This window comes from Euwallacea similis, chromosome 32 (genome assembly GCF_039881205.1).
Source record: "Euwallacea similis isolate ESF13 chromosome 32, ESF131.1, whole genome shotgun sequence".
Classification (NCBI taxonomy): domain Eukaryota; kingdom Metazoa; phylum Arthropoda; class Insecta; order Coleoptera; family Curculionidae; genus Euwallacea; species Euwallacea similis.
The window spans coordinates 1,351,455-1,378,690 of record NC_089640.1 but is presented as its reverse complement, the minus strand read 5'-3'; the positions used below and the strand labels follow the sequence as shown (position 1 = coordinate 1,378,690).

Genomic DNA, 27,236 nt, shown 5'->3' with positions numbered 1-27,236 from the left:
ATGAGACAGATCTACAGAGAGACCAATTGATATGACGAGCGAAAAAAAGATAAATTCAATGTAAAACGGCGTCAACCTCTAATCTTAAAGATCATCACAAGGAGCATATTTTCATTATAATCATGAAAAGCCGTAAAGAAAAAGAATGGATATACTTCAATAGAGGAAAGGAAAATAATATTTCAATAAACTTCATGGCTTTGAATAGCTGATTCCGACAGATAAATTGATGTAATGAATTATGACCTAAATTGCAAAATTGTAAATAAACCCATTAACGAGAACAAGAACTATGATATTAATTAATAAACCTCAAATTGTTAGGTAAAAATTTTTAAAACTCATCCTCTCTTCGACTATGAAAATAAAAATTTTGATTATTTAAATTTGTAATTACCAGCACTGTGTTCTTGTAGCTGTTATCCATCACAGCATCCAAAATCAACTGTTCCTCGATCATGTAGCCATCTTTGTTTCTTACATATGTATGTGTTAGATAAAAACAAGAAATTCAATCTTGCTCCTAGGATTTTATGAGATTTTTGAATTCGTGCCAGTATAGTGGCCCAGTGTGAATGTTCTTGTGTGAGAGTATCGTTTTGGCTCAGTGTTTGTGAGTGATTGCAGCTTATGGTTAGGGAATTTTTGCAAATGTATTTTCACATTTAGCGTCAATAAAAATTAATTTATGTTAAATATGTAGGAACAATGTTTAGGTGTCTAGTATCTTTCTCTTAAGTTGTTTAGAACGAATTTTCCTTCCAAGTATAATTTATACCTCATCCATTTAATACCATGAACCGGTTTAGTATACTATCAGTATATCGCCCCAATCAAATCATACCCGTCCCATAGCAGAATATTTCTTGCATCGGTGTTAACTAACATGACTTTTACAAGTTCTGGCAATTAAATAGAAAGAGATCGGCAGTATATCACCGTAGAAGTAATAACTACATTTTTAAGAAATCGAAGTGGTAATTGCCGAGAATATGGGCTAGGCGGACCGTGATTGGTCGGCCGCTCGCTCTTCTACGAAATGATGTCCTTAGCTGCTAATGGGGCTAATTAGTCGACTCTGAGATTGCCGCAATGGGCGCTGTTTTCCATATAGAAGCGGACGCGAGCCTGCACGTGCCAATTAAACGATATATTCCTGATTAGGTACGGCACCGAGATCCGGTACCGGTACGGCTTTGATAACTTCCATGGTACCGGCCTTAGGAGGCGACTGTCTATTCAAAATGAATTGCGGAAAAACCGCGAGAACTCCAACTAGTTTTTGTTTTGATGGAATTGGATGGGATGGTCAGATGGGTCAAATGTCTCTGTCAGAATATGGAATCATATTAAATATATCTTTATGGGTATATATATTTGCAGGGTGTTTATTCAGTAATATGGATAAATTCTATAAGAATTCTTCAGCTCATTTTAAGATTAAAAAAATCACATTTTTTATAGCTTTTAATTAAGTTTTTGAGATCTTTAGCTTAAGATTGAAACATCTATTACTTCTTACCTTCCCACTATTTTTCATCCCCCATTTTTTTGCGGAGCTATGACCATTTCGCCTAGAATGAGCTGAAAAATGGCTCTACAGAATTTAACTAACATCCTGTATTACTTAAAAAATTTGAGAAATGCATGTATTTTCATACTGTTATTCTGAATTGTCCTTAGGGTGTCTCAGTTTTAATTCGAGAATTATACTCTTATGCTAGAAGAGATATCAAAGTATTCTCGCACTGTTGGAATACGCTGTATTCTCTATATAATTTACATAAATATTTCCCCCAGTGGTTGATAAATTAATGCTATCGTAAAATTGTCAGTATCATTCAGTTTTTGTCAATTGTCAATGTGTAAATAAGTATGACCATTAAGAGCGTCAAACTTAGTATAGTTAAGAAAAAGTTTAGTGCAGATTGCAATATAGGCAACCAGACAAATTTGAAGGATTAAAAGTTCACATTATAGTGTTGTAATGTGTAAAACATTACGGAACAAAATACGAGGTAATTTGTGAAAACGTATGCCAAATAATTCCTTTATGAACGGTCACTGGCGTAATTATTAAGATAACTTAAAGGGTTTAAATGAATTAAATATAATTGAAATTTAACCTCGAAATATTTTTAATATTTAAAATACATTAAATACATGAAAGTACAAATTGAAAATATCTTCAGCTACTGATGTAAATAATTTCCCTAGAATCCCTCATTCGAAAGTTTTTACAGATTTATATACACATTACCTATATTTGTACAAAATCTTTGGTTTTTCAGCTGCATGAAGTTTTACTAAAACATAATGAAACGTTTTTTAGTAAAACCTATTTAAGTGCAAATATTCGAAAAAAAAATAAAAACGTGCATCGATGAATGAAACCAAACATAGCAATTATCAAATTTCATATAAAGTAAGTTATTATTTGCACTTTTGACGTTGATTTTGGTAACAGTATAGACACGGTTTTTCAAACACTATTCTAGACTAGACAGACATTATTTATACTGTTCCTGATACAAAAACATCTATGTACATTTCAACAGACCTAAAGCTAAAATAACAAACATCTTTAATACTATTTTATGTATAGTTATAGACTTTGGAAATATATTTTGGACGAATTTGTTACAAATCACTTCATATGGCCCCTTGATAGACAATGGCAACTTGGACATGTATGGCACAAATTAAAATTAATAAACGAATAGTGCCCAATTAGCAAATCTCACAAAATCCAAACCGTTTTGTTCGTTCACGCACGCATTTTCACCATGTCTAACAACCAACAAAAAAAAAAGTCCTTTACACACTAGTGTTATTGTTATCATTTAAACTACTAATCTCAGTCATAGGCACGTCATTGGCCCTATAGATGGAATTGATTACTGATTCAGGAACAGAGGGGTGTTGAGATTCGCGATGTCTCCTTAGGTCCACTTTCCTCTGGAAGGACTTTTCGCATAATCCGCAGGAAAAGGGTTTATATCCCGTGTGCTTGCGCATGTGCGTAATCAGGTTCGATGATTGGCTGAACGCCTTCGAACACACCACGCACTTGTGAGGCTTTTCTCCTGCAAAAAGAGGATTAATTTGATTAGAGGGTCGGGTTTCTCAGAGGGATGGGATTTGCGAATTAAGGGGAGAAACACCGATAAAGAGAGCACCCTCTCTGCGATATATAAATAGGGTGTGTCCGTATAAAAATTCATTCGATAGGGATTAAATCAGTGTGACGTGTGATGCCCTGTGTGTATGAACAAGCTTTTACATAGGCCATATAAATAAATTGTCAGAACATATTTTTATACAGTTTCTATAAAATTTATAAACATTTTTCTCTAGTGATTGGCAATTATTCCTGGCTATTACGGCTATCAGAGTTGGTGGTTAACTCAAGATGGCAGTCTTTTTGGAAAAAATTATTGGCATAGCAAATTATTTCCTACGCCTGTCCCATTTTTATTATTCTTTTCACAGATTCTTTTGTAGTTAAAATTTTTATATGTTTTTTTGAAAGTGCCGGCTTTGTAAGTGAAATAAACTACGCCTTTGTTTTTTGATAGGTAGATAATCAAGGATAAAATATTTAATACACTTTACTGACATAGACTTACTTTCATAATTCATCGGCGCATCAAGTTATATACATATTTTTCCTGAATTTTTCATAACTTCTGTTTCTATAGATTTATACCCATTTTCTTCTATGAACGTATGGTAAGCTCTGTTTTTTTACTGTTTAAAGACGATAATTGCACTTTTTTCAATCACGTTTGCACTCTTGCCAAAATGAATTCGCGTACATTGACGTCTTCAGAAATTGTTCAACTTTAAACTGAGTTCTCATAAACCTTTTGCGCCGGTTTGTTAAAATGATTTGGTGATTCATTATCTGCCAAGATTCAGTCGTTGACAAGGTTTTTAACTAGTTTCAATAACTTTTCAAAATTTGAAATTTGATAAGATAATAAATGTAAGTTTGGCAAATTCATTTTCCTTCTCTTTTTCAGATAATATTCAATGGCATTCAACATTTAAGATCCATTCTCAGAAAATTTTCAAAATTACTAATTCAATTAATTTTCTCCACTTTTTCAGGAGAGACTAGGGTTACGTTTTTTATTATTAATGGTTAACGACAACAATTACAGGCTTTATTTATTTAACTTTAACATGAATTATAGTGTGTTTCATTAATGTAGCCCTAGAAATTACCCACCTTTTTGCGAACTAAGAGTACAAGCACAAAAGAAAAAGAGCCCTCTTTATGATATAATATGTATAGTGCCCGTAAATAAAAAAATTACTTTAGGAGAATTAAATTACATCAAATTTTATGTATAGGGGAGAAAAAAATGACAATGTAAATGTAAAATTTCTTCAAACATCCCAGTGAGTTGAAAAGTTTTGTATTAATTAAGTTCACTTTAAATTATTCACATGATATATTTTTCGGAAACTAGGATTTCTATTCCTAGCGGCGCAATTTTTAATGTATGCAGAGTGAACCAAAAATACCTGTAGAAAACACTCTCAAATTTTTAATAGTAACAAATACTTTACATAAGTATGCATTTGCATAACTTTTCCAATACAATTTTCAGAGTTTTCTACATTCATAGCGAAATTTCCTTGTCAGCAAAATAGATAATGGATATTCAATTTGGCGACAATACCAATTAATTTGACCGATTGTGATGTACAATTATTATGTCGTCTATGGAATTATTCACAAAACGCGTAATCAATATAATTTTTACCACTTTGCGTTTCATTTGCGCGTTTACACCTATTTGGGAATTTTGGTTTTCGCCTAGCGAAACTATAAAGCCGGTTAAACAAGTAACTTTAATAGGTAATACTTATCTTTATTTTTTTTTAAGTACCTCGAAAAGGCGGTCCGTCAAATGATTTATGAAAAAAACTAAAACTTTCTCCCTATATTTTTATACATTTTTTAAATGCACTTTTAATGATTTTTTTGTTTAGATGGATGAGCCAAAAAATACTATAAGGCACATATAATATTTTTAAGCAGAAAAATCTAGTTGCTTTTCAAATTTAGTCATTGATATCTTGAACTTCTACCTAAAAAATATCCACTTCAGCATGTATTTCTTTTACTTTCCAAAATTTAACGCCACTTTTCTATTTTGTGTACCCAATCGACTTACTAACCCCCCCGTACACTACCTCCTTTCAACCCCTATTACCCAGAACAGCGTCTTTGATGAAACCAATTTAGTAACGTTGATTCTTGATTTGCTTTTGAATTTGAAATCAAAGCGACGACAATGTAATAACCGCGTTCTGTCATTAAAATTGCAAAAGCTTTGTGTAGTTGCGATTCGTTTTTCAATAATTTCTTTTTACCCGCTTATAAAATGTATGTCAATAGAATTACAGGGACCTCCACGTCAATCATTATGATAATGTCGCTTATGGAGTAAAGCATTATTTATATTCTCCAAGATAAGAATGCGACCTTATAAGAGGTAGGTCGGTTATGTTATGTGTGCATTCGGTTTAATTGTATTTTTATCATTAAACCATTGCGGTAATTATTACAAACTTGAAGTAATTGCTAAACGTTTTTACTGTATATAGAGGATTAGACCTAATTATCTATAATGTTTTGTCTTTTTTTTACTGACTGGCACTGATAATAGCATAAAAACGGCCAATTAAATGCGAATGTAAAGTGGAAGCTTTATTACGTTGATTACGTGAAAGATGGTTTGTAACAAAATAGGTGACACGATTTCGTCAATAACGACAAAATTTATGGCAAAATTCCGTGTAATAAGGAAAACTGATACCTCTCGTTATCTGCTTCGCCGGCTGCAAGAAGTGTAATGTGAACATCGACGGTACCCAGTAATAATGTAATAATCAGGTAATGAGAATGCACGCGAACGGAAGTCCTATTAAGCGGCTGACGCTCTAAGGGTTGGGGGTAAATCCGATTGCAGGACACTTCCGGGACAGCACGCGTCTCTCACACACGATATTTATCTTTCCGCCATTAATAATGAATAAATTGACGTGGATGAGCCGAGGTTCTCACTGATGCAATCGGCTATTGCTATAAACTACTCACGGAATAGATCGGAATAAAAAAATATTTCGTATTTTAATTTCAAGTACTTTACACAATTTTCGATAACTAAAATGGTTCTGAAAGGAGAAAAACGTCCGTGCAATTGATATGTTTTTAGTCATTTCTGGGCTACAAAAGGTAGTACCACGTTTTACAAGATACAATGTTTCTTTTACCCAATGCCACTATGAACTTTTTTTAATAGTGTCAAGGGGAAGAATATTCGCTGGCGATCTCAAGTGATGTCAAAAAATTATGGAAATATTCATTATCATTGATCAGTTATGCAACATGAGGGACAAAATCAACGTTGTTCATGTTTGTTTCCATTAAGTTTTCACCTGCATCCGTTTTTTCATCGATAATGTTCATTATCCACTTTATTGCGAAATAATTTGGAAGAGCCTGATTACAGAAGCACGGTACGAATCGAAGCTTAAACCTCAAATCAGATTTCGAATCAGCATAGGCCCAATTGGGTTAGCTCGGCCTGCTTCGTACATCTTTATTTATAATTTTAAATATTTTATTGTATAAAGGTCAGTTATTTAATTGAGGTAAAACTTGGAGTAATAACTTTTCAAAATCTTCTTAGTTCATGAAGTTTAGAGTTATCTTTTTTAAAGGTACGAGCTTTTACAATTAACGAAAAATTTTACTTTTTTTTGAGTTATTTAGGCACAATTCTTTTTTTCATCCATTCTTTCTGTTGCTAATAAATCAAGCAAAAAATCTTTGTCACGACATTTTTTGACACCTGTTCGTGCTTATCACTAAACGAATCTTTAATTTAGGATCTGTTTGTATTGCTGCTAACCCATAACGTTCTATTACAATTTCCATTGATTAATTAAGGCTGATAAGTGCGCATTATTGAAATTACCAAGTTAGCGGGCGAAATTCCTGACATTTAAACCCACTCGCACATCATTTTAATTTAGAAATTGTCCAGTTTTGTGCATTCGTCCATTACCATAATTCATGACCGATTTCGAATCTATATGATAATAACTGCCCATCATTTCTAGTTACTTAGTTCATATTACAATCAGTAATGAACAGCCATTACTGTATTTTTCACAATTATCGTACTAGGTAAATGGTCATTTTTCTTAAGGAAATTATGCATGTACGGTGAAGTTTTTAATAGTAGGCTTTCTCGTGTCCATTTAATAATGGTCATTTCGCACTGCTCAGTGTCAGATGTCGGTAATGGTTCATAGTAAATTGGCAATCTTCGAATTTATTATTATTATCTACCTATCGAAATTACAAAGAGTTGTAGAAATTTATATTGCCGCATTCATTTGCTTATTGAGGTCAATTGCTTGATGGAGCCTCTAGATAGCGACGATTAAAAAAGGCAGAATAATTATAGCTTTTTTTATTTGGGAAGCAATGTTCCAGAATTTTTTTTTCGTTATTTACGGATTTTACCTATTACATGTATTTCATTGTTTATAGGGAGTCTTGGGTTTTCTAATTTTTAAATTAATGATTTTTCACATGATTTGGAATACTTTGTGAATACGTAATCAGGACAGGATTACATCAGTTTATCGTATATAAAGTATTAATCGATTATTTGTACAGCGCTTGTAAAAAGTATAACAATACGTTTATTACTTTCATAAACTTGATATTTTAAAAAAATGCTTAATGTATCATTATATCTCTTATTAAATTATCTCTCATTTGATATATTAAATACAATGGGTACCTTTCCATTAGAAAATAAAAAGATAGTAGGGGTAACTGGATAGGGGGTGAAAAATTTGAATATCGAAATGATGCATTATGTTTTTTTTAAGCATTTTTCTTAAATATCGGGTTTATGAAACTTATAAACGTATTGTAATACTTTTTACAAGCGCTATATATTGTGTGTTAATTTCAACATTTTTCCATCGAATGAATTGCGAAAACACCCAACAGCAATAAAATTATTTCCCAACGTCAAAGTCACTCTGTTGTTTTACATTTCCGCTTTATACGAGAATGAAAACATCTAATGTCAAAAATGAAAACCTCCATTAATGACAGATACCAATCACGTTACAAGCATATGTTCGCTGTAATTGATTAGATGTCACACAGCAAACGTGGTCCACTTGTCGAATTACAAAATCGTACTTCGAAAAATTAGTGGAGCTTATTAATGAATTATTTTGTATATATTAAAGAAACGTGATAGTAATTAGCAAACGGGGAACTGTTTTAATATGGATGAATCGTTCCTGTCAGGTTAGCTTTACACATACAACAAAATTCTGGCAATGGCGTGTTTATGTTTTCAAATTCACTTAATTTGACAGTTGACTGTTACCATAACTTAAATTTTCCTTACAAAGTTGCACAATGTGTAATTTCACACCGGCGCTTGACCAATAAAAAAATGAGCATTTGTGGGTTAACACTGTTGACAGAAAACATATGTTTATTGTTTATATATATTAACACTCATTATTATGTATTTTTCGTGCAATGACACCATTTTCGTAAGTAATGATTTCCTCCTCAATGATAATATGAATTCCACATGCTTACGTACCACTACGGCAATCGTAATTTGAGTTGAAATTTTTACGTTAACACTCACAGATAACAATGTTTTAATGTTACATTACATCAATATATAATTTCAGCTTAAAAGGAGGCAAAAAGTATATAATTTAATTACATATTGGTTTCCGATAGCATATATTTTCAAAACAAAAATAATTTTTAGTTTTATTGCCTTGATCTTTACGTTTTTGATTGTCAGTTAACTTTAAAAAAATATAGCCTCCATATAGTACACCCCTGATATTTTATATACAAAGTTGTGAATTTTTGATTCTGCAGAGGCTGTCTTTGGTTTTGAAATTGCCAGTGGCGTAGGGAGAGTGCAACGATACAAATATGGAACTATGAGATTTTTTATTCACATTTTTAACTTAATATGTTACTACTCATATTTACGAAACATAATTGTACTTTTTTTTATTCAGCAGGAACAGCTTTGAGTTTTAAAATTATGCTCAAAGAATGAGAATGCAAAGATGTTAGAAAATTTGGTGAAATATAATATAAAATTAAATAATCTTTAACCATATCTGTTCTAAGATTGTAAATTAAGAGATCCTTGAGATTTTAGGTGTCATAACGTTGTGAATTTTTTATTCTAGAAAAGAAGCCTTGGGCTTTGAAACTATATACTCATATTAATGACCTACGAAAAAAGTTACTTTGTGTACCACGTTTCAGTATTTTATCTAATTAAAATATTCATTGAAATTAATGAAAATCTGATAAAACCCCCAAAAGTTTTAACAACTGTTAGATGTTGAATGTGAATATAAAAAAATGAAAAATTATTAACGTTAAATTGTAGTTTGTCTATAGAGTGAGTGATAGTTGGGTTGGAAGGTTTTAGTGCTTGCTCCCTAAATTCAACACATCAAACGAAATTTCTAAGAATGAACTTTGGTCGAAAAATGTCTCTGGGATCTCCTCAAAAAATTCGACTATGACAATTATGACATGTTGTTTAAAATATAGAACATGCAGTATGAGTGTGTCTGAAATTGAAAAAGCAGGTAAATTAATATAAATGTTGCGACATGAACAAGATTGATTAGATGTTAAGATTGACTAGTTGATACTAAAAACAGGATCGACGATGTCAATTTAACGAGATAAGCGAGATTGGACTGACATTACTGACAAATATATATAGATCATTTGTCGAATTCGATTAAAAAAATTATTGCTAATTTAACCTTTCTTCATTGTTTTTTCTTGCTTAATTTCTTTTTTATGCCTATCATCGTACAACATTGCAATCAATAATTAAGACAAGAGCCGACAAATATGACAGCTGTCACTGTTAAATTGAAATTAAGTTTCTCTTTTCAGTTATATTGCTGTCTTCTTTTCATCCTGTCAGATCGCTAAAGCTGTTCAATCCGCTTCATTGATCGGATTAATGGTTTACGATATGAACATAGTCATACTCCATTTTTTGGTAGAGTCAATTGACTTTAAATATAAACATGGGAATATTGATTCGTTACGTATCCGCCAATTCTGTCCCAAAGATAGGTTATATTGCCCCTGAAATTTCATTTAAAATATATTGGCTCTCATGAAGATTTCTATTTATATAATGTAAAAACCCCTAAATTTCGCGGCTTACCTTCTAAGGTGGCATGTTGTTTTGTGATTATATGAAACGAATTTTAAAAACTAAACATTTTTAGTTTATTTTAAAATAATGAAAACTCAAAAATTGGAAGTTTTAAGTTTTTTTTAATGGGCTTTGTTGTATTATACACCATTTAAAATCGTCTTTAGTTTCCTGGCTATGTTTCTTTTCTAATAGACCTCGTAGTATTGGTTCATTCAGAATCAATAGACCTTTGCCTGGATCTGGGTTATAAATTCCTTATGTAACATCATTGCAATTTAGCCACGTTGTTTTATTTGTAATTCTTTTAATGATTTTGTTATAACAAAGTTTACCCATTGTAGATGATATTTACAGTAGAAATCTATTTTGTAAAAAAAGTGCAAATTGCGTGTCCTATATTATGGTAAACATTACACAGTCTTTGCAAAATTCCCAATAATTGTCGACAATACTAATTTCGACTTTATCACAATTACACACTAGCACACACAACGTAATAACTCTATCACAAACGGTCTCATTTGCCTAATTATCCGCTTAATGCAACACTGTGCAATCCATCAAACTCGGTAATGAACCCATAATTTACGCAGTAATCAAAATTTACAATTGTAATTAAACAGCGGTACCATGACAACGAGCGTCATTGACGGCTATTATTATCCGTAAATTTCAGTGTGATTTTGAATTTATTTTGAAAATTTAATGGTGTCCCTTAAGTGATTTTTAATGAATTGTGATTTGGGGTACTGTTCCTGGGTTAACAGTGTTATCATGTATCGTTCGTCAGTGACTAAGCGACCATTTGTCCGATGCGACATGCAACAACATGCAAAACTAATTTTAATTTAATTTGATAAGTTTAAAAATAGCTTTGAAGCACTTGGACTTACCATTGCTGTTAATTGTACTGTAATTATATACATAATTTGCGAAATATTAATGTTTTTTAGGCGAAATAGGTACCTACATACATAGAAAAACGGCAAAAAATCGCAGGTTTGGGATAAAGTACCTAAAGAGTTAATTTTGGGCCTCTCCCTCCTAAACCTTAGAAATGTTCAATGCGGTAACATAAAAACAGAGGCGGATCATGTACCTACACTTGGTTTGAAAAATACTAGCTTTTCAATTTTTGTAAGCAATCTTTTGGATAAATCAAAACATACCCTATCACCGTTTATCATGTGAAAAGTAGTATATAGTAATGTTTGTATCAATCACATCAATGATCCATTTGGTCGCTTAAAACTAGAGACGTAAAAATTTGATTTCGCAGATAAATTAACCTTAATGAGAAACAAATTAAAAAATCGCATAATATACAATGTGTTTTATATAAAAAAAATTGAGTTTCAGCTTCCCAATCGTAGCAAAAATGGTTTTCCAATATTTTTAAAACATGGCCTCATGAAGAAATTACTCGGAAACCGATAAAGACAGTTAATAGGTAGATGATGGATAGAAAAGTGTGCCAGCGATTTGCTGGCTGTGATTAGTAGGTCCATAATACTCAATAATACACAAGGTATTTCGTTAAAAAAAGTTGAGTTTCTAGAATTTATAAACAATGTAAAAAATTTCTTTTAAAAAAACACGAAAACCTTAATGAGGAAGAAATTTGAAAAATCGCTTACCCAGTAAAAAGTTAATGCTTGAATTAAATATTAATATTGAGTATTTTTAGATTCTCTATCCAGAAGGTAATATATGGTGTTGAAACTTGCATCAAGTAATTCTTTGATTGCACACACTATTTCAATTGATTTTTTATTTCCTTTAAATATTCTATTGCTTTCGATGCGTCCAATGTTCCAAATTTAAATGCATGTATTTATTGTTATGTAGATTTAAATGTTTAAAATAAGTATTCACTTTTTTCTATTTAATCAGGGTGTTCTATATGAAAAAATAAGGCTCTAGTATATGTTAATAAAATAAACTTTTAGACAAACTTTTACAGGATTCCCATAGATTTATTGCCTTTGAAAAGGAATTTCAAAATTCATGTGAATTTTTTTATCGACTGAGAACACATTATACTAGTTCTGCTAAATTATCAGTTAACCACAAATCCGATCATGGAAATATGTCTGAAAAAAAGGTAACAAACTCGAGATATCGTTTATGACAGTGGAGCTCATTCAAGTCGCCTGAAAGGATGCATGTTCTTAACTTTACGGAACCCATTAATATGAATGCAAAGACGCCAGGCAATGCATACAGGAAAACGCATTGTATGGTTATTTATTATTATTCGTGTATTTTTCTTGAATACGTTATGAGTTTTCAGCTTTAATGACAGCATTACGTATTAATCAAAGCCACCAGAATGCGCACAAAGGGCAGGAACGGAGGTTGCGGTGATTGATAGTTCGCCGTAAAATGAATCATAAATCTGAAGATCGGAATGGGTACCACTAATCAGGGACGACGTATGCCAATTAATAATTTATTTTAAAGAGGGTGCAGCCATCGATTATGCTGAAATACGACAATCGTTAATGGTCCGCTGCGCGCCAGCATGACTTTATCATGGCTGCTTTTTTTCCACGTTTCTGATTTTACAATCCCGATTATGTGGGTGGTTTGAATGGGGGCCTTTACGATTAATTCCTCTTCAGCAATTGTTGTAATCGAATTCGCTATAACTGATGGACTTTGAACTTCAAAAACCCATTCCCAACTTTGCCTAGAACAACAACTGAACGGTTAGGACAGGCGTGTTTTTTTGCAAAAAGCCAATGTCATGGCAATGTCGTCACCATTGATAATAAGCTGCAAAAAAGAAGGTCGTGGGTATAAAATATTTCCCCTAGTTATTAGAAGTTGCATATATATAATAGCTTCAAGATAAGAGCTTCCACCCAACAACAATTTTATTTATTACAACATAGAGCGTATTAGGTATTCACCAAATTAGTACCTTTCGCATTTTCCCTTTCCAAGCGCAAACCCTATATTACAACCCCTTATCCCTACATTAACATTTGATTTGTTCTATTCTTATGTCCCAAAAGTATAGCATACATCTACTATCTAAATATGTAATGACTTACTATGTCAGACACATCCCTTAAATGTAAACTTTACCGGCATTATTTACGGCCCGCGATGGCCGTGTAAGTTTCGTCCTGAATAATGAATGATGCAAAACTTTACAAGGGTTGTTATTTATTGAAATATGGCCTTTCAATAATGTCTGTCAAGTTTCAGCAGGTATTAATAAATTACATTAATTTTTCAAACTTACCGGTATGAATGTAAGTGTGCTTCTTCATGTCAGATTTCTGGTGGAATCGCTTCCCGCAATACTGGCAAGGGTAGGGCCTAGTGTCCGAGTGGATCAGCAGGTGGGTTGAGAGCGTTGAGGAGCGTTTGAAAGATTTTCCGCATTGTTGGCACTGAAAAAGTGAAAAGAAACCAAGTCGATAAAGTGGCATTATTAAAGACAAGAAATAGAAATGTTTTTAAGATGCCAATTAAGTCATTGCAAATCTGCACTCAATAATTCTAATCTTGCTGAACATCTATGTATTTGTTTTCCTTTGATAAAATATTGAAATCTTTAATGAAAACCATCAAGTTAAAGAAACTCGAATTAACTCGAGCAAAGGAGAACCACCTCGCGTTTGTATATTGAATTCACCTGATCAAATAAGTAGGGACACCATTCAATTGTAACTTGAAGATAAAATAATGTTCACTTTGTAATTGTGCTATCATAAATGGCTTTTTACCTAGAAAACGGGCCTAAAATTGAAGTAAATTTCTCGAAGAAAACTTACAGGTAAAATCAGCTTATCCCTCATTTATTTTAAAGAAATAAATATGCCAAAAGGTAAACCAATTTGTACAGAGCTAAAAAACTTAGTGGTGAATGCTTTTATGAAACAAAAAAGGATGACTATCACTTCCAGGCAGTTCATTTTGCCCATAAACAGTGCTTATAAAATAATTGTGCGTTGCAATGAGAGAATGTAGAAATTATGCCAAAATCAGAAAAGGTTCGCAAAACGAAATTGCGAATGGATACCAGAACTAAAAGAATGTCTCAAAGAGATCCGTAGAATCCGTCGTCCCCGAGAGTAATTGCTGAAACTCTTGATAGGAAGTTCAACCATGACGTATTCACTACAGATTAGTCGAACCCATTGGTTTTGGAAGCCAACTCTTTTGGCTGGTTTTCATTTGGGCAGTGACAAGTGCATAGTTGAAAAGAGAGAAATTGATTAATTAGGGATGAATCTCAATATGAAATTTTCAAATTCAGATGGAATGGGTTGTGTCAGACACCCCGTTAATACAAGATTCTATTCAAAATAAGCTACAATGACAATGAAGTGTGGACAGGGTAATGTATTATTATGGCGCTGTATTCATAAATCAGGGTAGATCCCTTATATTTCATAAACGGGGTTATAGATGGATTGGTATATAGGAATACACTTTAAAATATAATGCTGAGTGGGGAATACCTCTACCCTACGATTTCTATTTCAACAGGACAATGATGTGAAACACTCATTTCGCTTTGTTTACGACTGGTTTCACGAGCGCAATATCCAGGTTCTAGAGTAGCTACCGTAATCATCGGATGTCATTCATGTATATTGAAAACTGACGCAAAGAGGTAGAACATTTGACTAGTACTACAAAATTATCAAACAAACTGTCTCCCAGTGATAAAATAAACGAAGTGTAGAAGAGTATGTAGATTTATAGGACTTAAAACTTAATTTCATCAATGTAACGTCGATATCAAAATGTTCGAACTTTGTCAATAATGGCTGCTCTATTAACGATTAAATTAACTTCAATCATGTTGTTATTTTCTGGTTATGAGCACAACTGTTAAGATAAATAAAACTTCATTTTCGTTAAACTTGCTTTACATATGTCGCATATAAATTGGCTTCATTTCAGTAAATAAATTATTTATAACTTAATGGATAACAGGTACCCATGAAACTTATTTTTTATTTTAATTAGGATATGAAACTGAGGAAGAAATATAACTGGCTGTTTGTTTCGTAAAAATACTGATATATAAGGTGTTAAATATGTAAATAAATTTTAATACAAAAAGTTCATATCAACATGAATCCGCAACGGTTTTTCGAAATAAAAATTTTAACATGAGTACTCTGTATCTTGAGAACTTAATCGTTGCGGCCCATGTTAATATGAACTTTTTATCTTATAATACTTTAAAGATTCGCCCCATAAAGATTGTGTACATACATATTTAAAATTGACACTCTATATGTATTCTATTTTAATTTATGTTTTTTAAATAATTATTTGTACTTTTATTCAATAACGCGTAAAATTACATACAAATTAGTATCTTAATGAGTTGATACATCAACTTAATAATTCTAGAAGTTGTGTTGCTTTACGTTTTGAAAGTTTTATTATGCCTTTCATTTTCAAGATAAAATGAATATGAATCTTTTATTAAATAGAACAGTGAGTTTTACACTTTTAAATTCTTCTTCATTGCATCTCTGCTAATAACTGAATTTTGAAATACTATCTAAGATCCTGCTTGAAGTATCAGGTAAACAAAAAAAGAAAATTATATTTTTATTTGACCTCTGTCTGGTTTAAAGTGGAAATGTACCCATTTATTGGTGTTTTCCAAATTTTGAGAGTAGATATCCCAAAAGTCTGTATACAAAAAAAAATTTTGATCAAAAACAGCTGAAATGGTCCTGATCAAATGTATAAGCCTGTACAACCTGTTAGGTTTTAATATCTTTTTTAATGTTTGAGATCATTTGTTCCCTCTCTTTCGCAATTTGAACTTTGAAATACCTGATCTAACCTGAACAAATTAAATTCGGGCTTCAAATGACTGTTGACCGTCATTTGTTAAACTTGAGCTATGTAGCTTATAATCATTATATAACCTTAACAAAAGTAGTAAAAACTTCCACAAAAATTCAAGGTTTAAGAATATTTTTTTAATGAAAATTGCTTTGAATAATTAAAATTTATAATTTATGTCAAAAACCTCCCACTGAAGACAGCTGATAAATTCACAATGATTGAATAGTAACAAGCTTTAATTAGCATCACGTAACTGAAATAATTACGAGAAAAAATACGCCAGTTACGACTGGGAACGCCTCCCTAAGAAAATATAAACAGACAATCAAATTTTTATCGTTACAAAACAATTATCTTCTAAAGAATCTATGTAATAATTGCTTCAAATAAATTATTAGGGACAATTAAAAACCCCGATGGAATCGTAACGTTTCTATCACGAACATTTTTGAAAAGCGTATAATTAACGACGAAATCAAAAATGAAAATAGGGGGAAAATATAGTGTAACTTCCATTATTAATTAGCAGAAATTGAGCGGAAAACGATTGGGAATATGGTTAAAGTGGCTATTAGTGAACGCAAAAAAGGACATGAATAGATTTCTTTACCATAGTATCAATAAAACCATTAACAAGATAGAGAAAGGAGACATGAACTTTTTAATTAGCGATACAATTGAGACTAATTTCAAGATATTTCCAACGGTCAGTGATGAATAGAAAATTATCATTATTTGGATAGAGAAAATTGAAAAAAAAAGAGGTATAAATTTATGTTCTCCAAGAAACATCCCTCTAAAAGCTGCAATTGAAGCTAAATGGACAGTTCATAAAGCCTGTCTCTTTAGAAGTTTCTACACTAGCAATTTAGTAATTTTTGCAACTTTACTTTTTTTCATGTATTATTTTCTTGCCAGACTCATTGATTGACGCATTCGTGCTACAAAACTACGTATGAGTAATAGCGATGTAACTAAACACATTGTTGAAATTGCCCTTAAATGGCAACGCATCCACGCCCCTTTGCCAAACCATTGTTGACGCTAAAACGTCAAATTAGCGGTCTCAATCGAGAGACGAAGATGTCAGATGAAGATGTGTCTCAATGAAGCGCAGCATCCCCAGTGTCGTCACACCGTATTTTTAATATCTTTTAGTAGAGAGTGTTCTCAGAAAACGTTTCACTTTCATTTATTCCTTGATTTATTTATTGAATTCGTCGATAAATAATAGACCAAGCGATCATACCGTTGAAGATCAATAGTTATGGAATAAAAGTTTAATAATCGGGACCATTACCCCGGGTTTGGAATGATAAATGAACAAAAATGTATGCCTAGATTTAATGAGCACTATTTCCGATTAAGTCTCTATGCATTATTGATGGAAGACATTAGCCTACGAACAGCCGGATCATTACCGCAACAGTCTTGTCTATGATTTTAGGCAGTGGTGTACAGATCATCGCTCCTTTGTCCTCCTAATCTCAATGAAGTCAGGAACATTTTTCGTTTAACCTTTATTGCGTATTAAAACAACAAAATTAATATTAAATAATGATTTCAAGTAAAGGTGCGAGTCGCTTAAAATGCTAGTAGTCTTGCACTACTGCACTGGTAACCCGTTCTGAATTTAATGTGCAAGAAAAGGAACTATAACGGAAAGTTCATAAGTAGAGTTTCAGCCAAGTTTTCCCATTATTTATTCTTCAATAAGTAGTGCCGATGGATAATAAAGACCTTATAATGAAATTTTTATGTCTTCAGTAAATCTAATGATCGATATTTCTGTGCCAGTTTTTCGAGAGTTTAAAGGCGTTCATTGCGAGGATTTGCGCTAATAATGCGTACAAAGGTAGGTATTACCAAATTGTGGTGGTAAATATTTGATGCCCAATCAATGTACTGCTTCTTCGGTGTAATGGTTTTTAAACAACATCAAAATCGGTTGTTATGTTGGATATATTGGATTAGTCGTGGGACTTTGTGAACTTATCTTAATTTTAAAAATGTTTTACGGTTTTTCCATTGAGAAAAAGCAGTAAAAGCCCTATTACTTTTTTATATTATTTTTTAAAAGTGATTTTTTGGACAAATTTTGTTACTCAAGTAATTCTGGCTCGTCGTTCAAAATAATAAAACAAATATTTTTCTTACCGTGAACTGCTTCTCTCCCGTAGGGCCAATAGTGTGGGACGCTTTTGCGTGAAAGTCTTTCTCGTGGTCCCACTTCCATCGACCATCGACCAGTTTCACGGGACTGATGATGGTCGGGTCGTGCTTGGTTGCCACATTTTTCATCTCTTGTTCACACAAACTCCCAGGCGACCATATACTGTGCGTCCTTGATCGTCCTTTTAAGGACAAATTCAAAGGGGCATCTTCATCTGAAATAAACACAAATAGAGTTATCTAATCTCGAAACATTACGTCAAGTCTTAGAGAGAAAAACAATGACATAATAAGGATTAGAAGAATACTGGAAACTCAGAAAAATACTGGTATCCTTATTTGCAATATAATATTTGTGAATGTTCGATGATTTTCTGGCTTCAGTAGTGAAAAATAAAGTTTAAATTTAATTTCCATTAAAATGATGAAATAGAGTTTGATAGTTTCTTGATCTTCTAGATAAGTCTTTACTGGCTCTAGGACGATATATTTAGCGCCATTATTGTGTACTTGTAGAAATAATCTAGTTGATAAACTAACGATTGGTTAGTAAAAGTAATTTTAGAATTATTTTTTTTCTATATACATAAAGCGCCTTTTCCATCTAAAGTTTAAACTGAAGTATTTTTGCACTTACCAATTTTGGCCTTTTCAGGGATACATCCTGTATCTACTGAGGTGGCCTGATCTGGACTCAACGATTCTGGTCTTTGAGTGGCTGGACTGTATGGCAAAAACAAACCCGGAATCGAGTGCCAGATGTAAGGAGGATAGGGGGTAGGTACTAAGGGATTCAGGGCGTTTGCGTATACCAATGCACCCATACCTGAAACAAAATAAAATTGTGTTTTTTGCGATAAGCGAGGACGCATAGGTGGTTTTTCCTTCCGCGATTTTCTAATGCAAAAAGAAACGCATGATGCGGCACTTTGTTTTCGCCCGATAATGGTCATTTATTTTCTCTGTAACAGTATAAGATATTTAAAAACATTGTCAACTTTATTTGACCGAAACAGAGACTTACTTAAACTTATAATATTTGGGACTTAAAACTATTACCTTGAGTACACGTAAGAGGCAATAATAGACTACGAAATTTGCCACCAGAAAATTCTGAAATATTCCTTATATAGGGTTATCACGTCATGCTACACGGAATATTGCGACTGAAATATTTAATACTTTGAATTTTTTTTGCGTTATATAGAACTCAAAAGCTACACTCAACAACTATCACATGCTAAAATAATTTTTCTTTTATACTGGGAGTTGTAAATAAGCGAAAAATATCAAAATTATGTTTTTTAAATGGAACCTCCAATATGTAAGTATCGTTTTAGATTCCTTGAAAAAAATAAATTTAAGTTTAATTAAAATTCACCTACCCTAAACCTTAAGAATTTTGAAATAATTGAGATTTTGCAAAAATATGGTACAAATTTAAAAATTCTGCATTACAGAAAGTTTAAACTGTAGTAAGCCGAAATTCACACTAAACTTCAGACATTTCATGCTATAATCATGAAAATTTATATATTTTATAGTGTATCCAAAAAATAAGTTAAAAAATGTATTTACTTTGAAGAGTATTAACTTGCTTAATTTAAATGGAACATCCTATGTGTGATTACTTGGAGTAACAGATAGAGATATTCCCAATCCAAAAACTATTATACTTTCCTATACCTAAATGTACAAGGTTTCTTCGAAAATTACGATTTAAAAAAAAGTAAAAAATCCTATTACTTTTTATATCAGTTACCATGGTTATATCTAAAATGTCAATGTAAAAAGTCATGTTTATGCGTTTTTGTTTCGAATAATTTTTTATTTATGATATTTTCAATACTATTTGCGTAACTTACAAGATAAAGGATGGTATTTATTTTTTTAAAGTATTCTTGATACACTCGACTGACTTATGTTGGTATTTTAAGAAATCTAGGTTTGGCAAACATGAGGATTGAAAAAATGATTTTGATCTACTTGGTGCTGTTATCGAAAATTCTAGTACAAGATTATGCATTTCTGCAAACTCAAAGTGCAGTTTACAAAATTTGTATATCTCATTTCATATGGATGAGATTCAAAAATTATGAAATGACTCATGAGTAAAGTACCTTTATTTTTAATTTTAGAGGAAACATGTATTATAAAAAGTTGTTTAGAATTAAAAGATAAACCCAATAATGAAGTTTGGCACAAACTTTTATCAAGAATAAAATTTTCTGATAAATTCAAATTAAAAGAAATCCCGTATGGTGCGTTATTTCTGCCGGTCACTGTATATATTACCGATTTGGGTGTGATTTAATAAGTTTAAGTGGATGTTTCTTACTCCAATTACATTTCTTGAATACATTAAACTGTATGATCTATTGCACATTCTAAACATTTGTTGAGATTATACACATGTAACTTAAGTTTATTGTTATTTGTTGTTCGAAAATTTGTTCCAGAATTTGTTATAGAATTTCCGTATCTTTTTATATTCTCAGGAGATTGTCGTAGATTTGCGTCAAATCTCAAGTTTTCGCGGCTCTTGGGAAATTCCATAGATTTGCAACTTGATGAGAGAAGAGATTTTATTAAATAATTTTCAGTGTCTCTATTGAAATTTCAACAATTTTTTCAAAATGTCCGAAAATCACTAATATAAAATCTATGAGGCGTCAAATACAGGTAATTTTTCGCCTAAAATCAATTAAGATTCTGAAAAGATCCTGCTGATCTGAGAAAAATATGATATTATTTACGAAATAAAACTTTTTTCTGTAGCTTCAAATAAAATTATTAACTAGCCCAAATATAATCAGAAAACGAATCAATAACCCTGTATATAATCCACATTTTCTAAATTCTTCATATGCTTCTTAATATTCTTTTACTCCTGTGTTTTTGTATAGTCTTAATTATTCTTATGAAACTTACTGCTAAGGTACTCCTTCGCCCTTATTTCTTTCGACCTGCAAACAATCGAAAACGCGCTATGTCTTGAAAGAGGAACATCGGTCGAATGAGGAGAAGCTGGACTCATGCTTCTGCTGGACATTCCGGCTGCAGGGCTACTTGCAGGAGATTCTGGAGGGGTGTGATCCCTCGAGGCATCATACGTGGGGGGTAGCAGTGTAACTTTTGGCATACTGCAATTAAATTTTAAATTGTAATGAAGACATCACTGAAAGTTTGTCAAAAGACAAGTTGTTTCGATTTGCTGCTACTTCGTCTCAATAAATATTAACAGAACAAGGTTTCGTCCGACGACAATGTAAATAATTCAACAACAGACCGAATAAATCAATTTAAGGCAGGCAAATCGTCTGCCTGGCCACCTTATTGCTATTTACATTAAAACATCCCCCTTAGCCACGTAGCGGTCGAATCACGCGATAATTTCATCTATTGATCCCCGAGATTGTCCCTCTAATTGCCCAGTTTGATGGTAAATGTCCGATGGCAAATGGACATTAGTGGAGGTTCCCATTGTGCGACACGAAACACGCATATGGTAGTCGATCATTTTCGCCTTCGTGAAAGAGCGTTGAGGTTGGTTTTTTCAACAGTTTTCTTCAATAAGGTAAATTGGGATTTATAGGGTGATCATAAATATAATGCGGTTGATTACAAATAAAGGAGAAAGAAAACAGGAGCCACGATCTGGTTTATAACGAATTAAGCAGTTTTAAAATTCAATACAGAAACTTTTTTGAAGTCAATTTTTTATAAATAAAACCAGAAAAGATGTAATATGAATTTTTAACTCGTAATTTTTAAAATAAAAAAGTTGATTTTTAAAATGGAGGTATTTATACATCATCATTGTCGAAATGACAGTAATTAGTCAAAATAACTGCTGGAAGCAATGCCATTGTCAATATTTTGCATGTGCATAATTTTCATTCATTACTTTAATGGAGAGATATGGACTCATATTGATTCTGGATACCTCCTCCATTGAGGCCTTAAAAATGAAATTTTAGGTCCCTTCATTTCGATGCTTTTTCAAAATCACTAAGGAAGAGCAAAAAAGTCTTGGTCTTGCAGTTTGAGTCTCGGTCTTGCACAAAATATAAAAAAAGGTGCAAAAAATATACATTATTACTAACCTCTAACTTTGAATTTGATAAATTCGTATTTCCATAGATAAAGACGTTAGGATATGCGCTAATGTTTCTGAATTTGTGGTTTTTGAGGAATTTCAGTTTTAGGAAATTTTCAATCGTTGAACATGCATGGCAATCGATACGTAAATTTTTAACTCCTAGTTCTAGTTAGTAAGAAGATCTGAATTTAGAAATTATAATTATGTTACAAACGTTACTCGAAAAGGAGCGAAGAACTAGATCTCAAGGGTAATACGTCTTATACCGGCATTGGACTATACTGTTTTATTTCCAGTTGACTTCTTGAAAGAAATATATGAAATCAATAAACGTTTACTAACACTAATGATTATCACAAGATATTATACTCCAACGTTGAGAGAAAGGTTCCATATTACAGTAAAAACAGAATCTCAGGCCGGGTCGTTATTGGGTAGTACAGCTAAAGTAGCTTCAGATAACTCACTTTTTAATTGTGATTTAAGCTCGGGTTTAACTCAGTCCATTTTCCACTGCTCGCATTAAATCAGAAAAAAATTAAAAATTTCCAAAGATGCCCCCTTCAGCACTGTTTAAATTTATATATTTTAACAGTCTGGGTTTTATTTCATATACATAGATGGTAATGTTTCTTTTAGTTACTGAGATACAATGGTACTATAATATCTAAATATTTTAAGATTTTGAATGCACCTCTAAACTGGAGACACGTCAAATTACCTATCCATAGTTCTAACGAGGTACCATTCAAAAATCTTCCAATGTGCGGTGAACTTTGAATATAGCGCATTGATTAGGTCATTTGCTATTTACCATGAAAGCTGTAACTAACAATGCATTAACAGATTAATTTATTTATCCAAGATATGACTCTGATATTTCAACGCCGACTTGATGTATTTTTAGTGATCATCCTTTAAAAGGTTTCAATTGAGGTATCCAGGGTGTATATAGGATCTTAGTCAATACATTTAAGCGAAAATCAGTAATAAGAAAATAAAAATTCCCAAAGGGAGTGGGAGAGGTATCTACTTTTATATCTCTGGAATGTTTGGAATTTTTAAGAATTTAAGCAATTACATACTTGAAATCTTCTAAAAGGATAGGTTGCATACTTTGTAAGTACCATCTACTTTTTGAAATATTTTAAACTTTGATCATTAAAAAGATCTCGAATATGTATTTGAGGATTGATAATTTGATTGAATGGAGTATTAGTGATCTTTTCAGTAATTAACATATTACACAGGGATAAAACGGTAAAATTTTTATTACTCGCTGTGCAGCCATTGCTGAATTCAGATGGTTTTGAATTTGAAGTCCTAAAGAAGTTACTTGTCATTTAATGTAGCCGGTATGTAAGCCGGTAATGTATATTAGAATATAATATTTTCTTTAATTTTTTTAAAATAATTTGGAACCTTAGGGAATCCGAAAACATCAACCAGCCCATACAAATCCCCCACATATTTTCTTAAAATTCCAAAATCGAAAAATAACCTTCCAGTTGTTAGACAACGTTGTCCTCGCTATGAATTTGTTATCTTCTCCATATAAATTTGCAAAATTCAACAGAAACTGATGTTTTACCACATTTTGTATGAGTTTGGGTTCTCGAATGAAACACGAGCGATGTGTCACTGTTAAAAATTGATGGTTCCTAAATCATAATGATTGCGTGAGCTCTATACGAGTGTCTACGATTCAAACTGTGTGTGGAAACCTTAATCCATGGAATGATTTGTATTATGCGTATTTATTACCCTTGTCTAAAACAATTATTAGTTGATAGTTTTTAAAATACGTGAATTATCGCATTTTTGAGACGACACCTGAGGTCATATGTAAGCAACTATGGACGATATTAACCACAATTATTTACCAATAGCATTTACAAGCATTGAATTTACTGTGAAAAATAGTGAAAATGTCCTATCTTCTTCATCCTTCTAGTCCTACTTTTTAGAACATGTGTTATAAGGTTATAACATCCATAGCTCACAAAAATACAAGATACGTAAAAAGACTCGTTATAGACTTTACGGGTGTTTCTATTCTAACTATTCTTATATGGTTGTATTGCTGGTATATAGTCCATGAGTTAGTATAGGATAAACTTTGTATAGAGAATACAGGAAAGATTGGAGAAAATTACAAGATCCTTTCATTAATTGTAAATTCGTATATCTTCTTAAAGAAAAGTGTACAGGGTATCTCGATGAAATTTTGCCAAGGAGATTATTTCAAAGCTTTTTTTGAAATAACATTTTTTAATCACAAGACTGCAATGACGAAAATAAATGCCATATCTTGTCTTTTCATAGAGTCGAACACTCAGTATACTCCATTTGGAGCAGCTCCATACTGTGAGGATATATATACAAGGCCATTAAAATTGTATTAATGTCTAATGTCTAACAGTAAATAAAAGTTACTCCAAAAACAAGTAAAAAAAACCTGATATTATACGTACAGGACGGACCCATGTAAAACAAAGGAGTTTTAAGGATCAGTACAAAAAATGGGATAGGAAGTATTAATTTTTCACATGTTGCAACATATACAGTGGCTTCCAAAATTTTTGTACAATATTTTGCCGGGAATGGCCTATGTCAAAACAGTTTTTACACATTCAAATTTAACAAAAACACGCCATACTGACTTCATTTTCTTGTTATTTCCCAGAATCAAGAATTTCACCCTTGTAGTTATTTTTGTTGATTTCGCGAGTCTCTATTTTATAGGGAGAATCTGCATTTTTTCAATTCTTGGATTCTCCAGTGCATTTGATATGTTCAAGTTTTTTCTTTTTCTTCAGTTTATATATATATATATCTAAGTGTATCTAAGTGCATGGCTGAAACTAACGTCTAATGCATCACTAGTTGTCCAAAAACAAGTGCAGATTAGCGTTCGGTACGCCACCAATTTTTCAAAGTAAAAAGTTAGAAATTTCTATTGAAGACTGGAAAATTTTGAGAGAGCCATTAGAAAAAAAACAAGTCTTATACCACATGGGAATTTAAGGGGTCAGAAATAGATTCATATTTATCACCATGCGTAATTAATAATGTTGTAATAATATACGATCTTGAAAGACCGGCTACACCACTCCATTGTTATGGTTAAATTGCATTAATTTGCCTTCATTCAGAGGGCAATTAAGAAAACGCAGAGTTAAATATAAGGGGAAAACACTGTTTCTTCCCATTCCAGATTCAAATTTAGCACTCGCACTCTATAAATTTACAAAAGTGTGAATTATAACTTCTTTAATAGGCTAGTTACGCTACAGTTTTTTTAAATTGAAAAGTCTCATATATCTGTGTGAAATTTCTTCAGGGCTTCAAACACGATTCATTATCTCATGTAACGAATATGACCAACCGTGCTAATAGTTTGATACTGCAAATATAGCAAGTAACACCTTGGCAAACCCCTCAATAATGTTTTATTCACTGTATTAGGAATTTTATAGCCTCGTCTTCAAAGTATATGTAGGTATAAAAAACATCAGGCATGGTATTATAAGTAGTATATACAGTGCACAGATTTTAAATACGAATTCACATACGAGTAAAAATTTGATGTTTGCTCTAAAGTGTTGTACTTAAATTTATCAGATTAAGTATATAGCTGGAATTTGTTCTGACAAGTTTTTTTGATCTACTACGTATATTGAGATGTAATTTTTAAATTTTAGTCCACTTATGCCATTACCTTCCAAGTGGCTTTAAAAATTTTACATTCTCAGTCCTTTTTTGATCAACCTATGTATATAGTGCAATCATTTTTTTTTTAATATCTTGTTATCTGTTTCAGTGAAAATCTACCTAATACTTGCCTTTATAAAACCACGAAAAAGTCACAAAATCACTCAACTTTTGTCCACTCAACCCTCCTCAGTCTTCACAATCCTTCACCAAACACTACTGAGTCAACTTAACCAAAATTACGAAAATTCAGCACTCACTTTCATCGGCCTCACTTACATGTCTGACGGACAACACTTGACTGAATCAGTGGGTAATAAAATCCTGATATAAAGTTATGTAGTGCCCCTCTACGGATTCATTTTACCTGTGCTTCCTCACAGGTAATCCACGTGCGTAGCTCAACCCGCCTATGACGGCGCCCCATTGGTAGCGAGCGCGGCGTCGGGGCGGCGTTTACGGTATCTGATTGGCGCGGATTGGCGGGCCTCATCGGGGATCCTTAATGATAACTTTAATTGATTAACAATGCTTTTTGCATAAGGTGTCATATTTTGTGTAATGTATGAGTTATCGTTGTGAGTTTTACTCATAGGAAATTGGGTGAGTGTCGCCAGGGGACTTGTTTAATGAATTGTTGTTACGGGTCGATGACAAATTTTCCAGTGACGTTTTAATCTATCGTATGTTTGTTTGTTTGTCGTTAATACCTTGTTGTTAAATACTTACATATAGTTATGTGCTGTTTTCAGGTTGATTTGATGATGGTCATTAAATGTGGCTTCGTCTGATTAGTGGGCATTGGTCATTATCATTTATTTGCCATAAGGATTTTTGGCTGCCTAAGTAATTAAAATTTAGGTAAAACCTAGAAACTCAATATGTGTATATTTTGTTCAAGGCAAATAAATTAGAGTATTAGCCAAATGTTCTATAAAACGTATCGAAATATGAGGCCAGGAACTCTCCAAATGAACATATGCGATAACTATGTTGTCAGTTACCTTTTTTTGCAACGAGAGTAAAGTAAAGTGGACGAAGGTAAAGTGGAAATCATTGGCGTAGTACAAGTTTTTTTGAAATTCTCAAACTAAAATTGAAAACTTCTCTGAAAATTCTCGTACGTA

At 32.3% G+C, this 27,236-nt stretch overlaps 1 protein-coding gene across 2 annotated transcripts; it reads right to left on the bottom strand.

Annotated features, from left to right (window-relative positions):
- Positions 1 to 2,114: 2,114 nt before the first annotated feature.
- On the bottom strand, positions 2,115 to 26,387 carry LOC136418068 (uncharacterized). 2 transcript variants are annotated; one of them, XM_066403986.1, is made up of 6 exons: positions 26,241 to 26,387; positions 21,225 to 21,436; positions 18,931 to 19,119; positions 18,279 to 18,508; positions 13,540 to 13,690; positions 2,115 to 3,086 (listed from the first exon to the last, which is right to left on the bottom strand). In XM_066403986.1, exons 2-6 carry the CDS (start codon positions 21,433 to 21,435, stop codon positions 2,818 to 2,820), a joined length of 1,050 nt encoding a protein of 349 aa, XP_066260083.1. In that variant the 5' UTR covers position 21,436; positions 26,241 to 26,387; the 3' UTR covers positions 2,115 to 2,817. The 2 variants fall into 2 exon arrangements, with proteins under 2 accessions (XP_066260083.1, XP_066260084.1); XM_066403987.1 differs by lacking the exon at positions 26,241 to 26,387 and adding an exon at positions 21,641 to 21,774.
- Between the last annotated feature and the right edge of the window lie 849 nt (positions 26,388 to 27,236).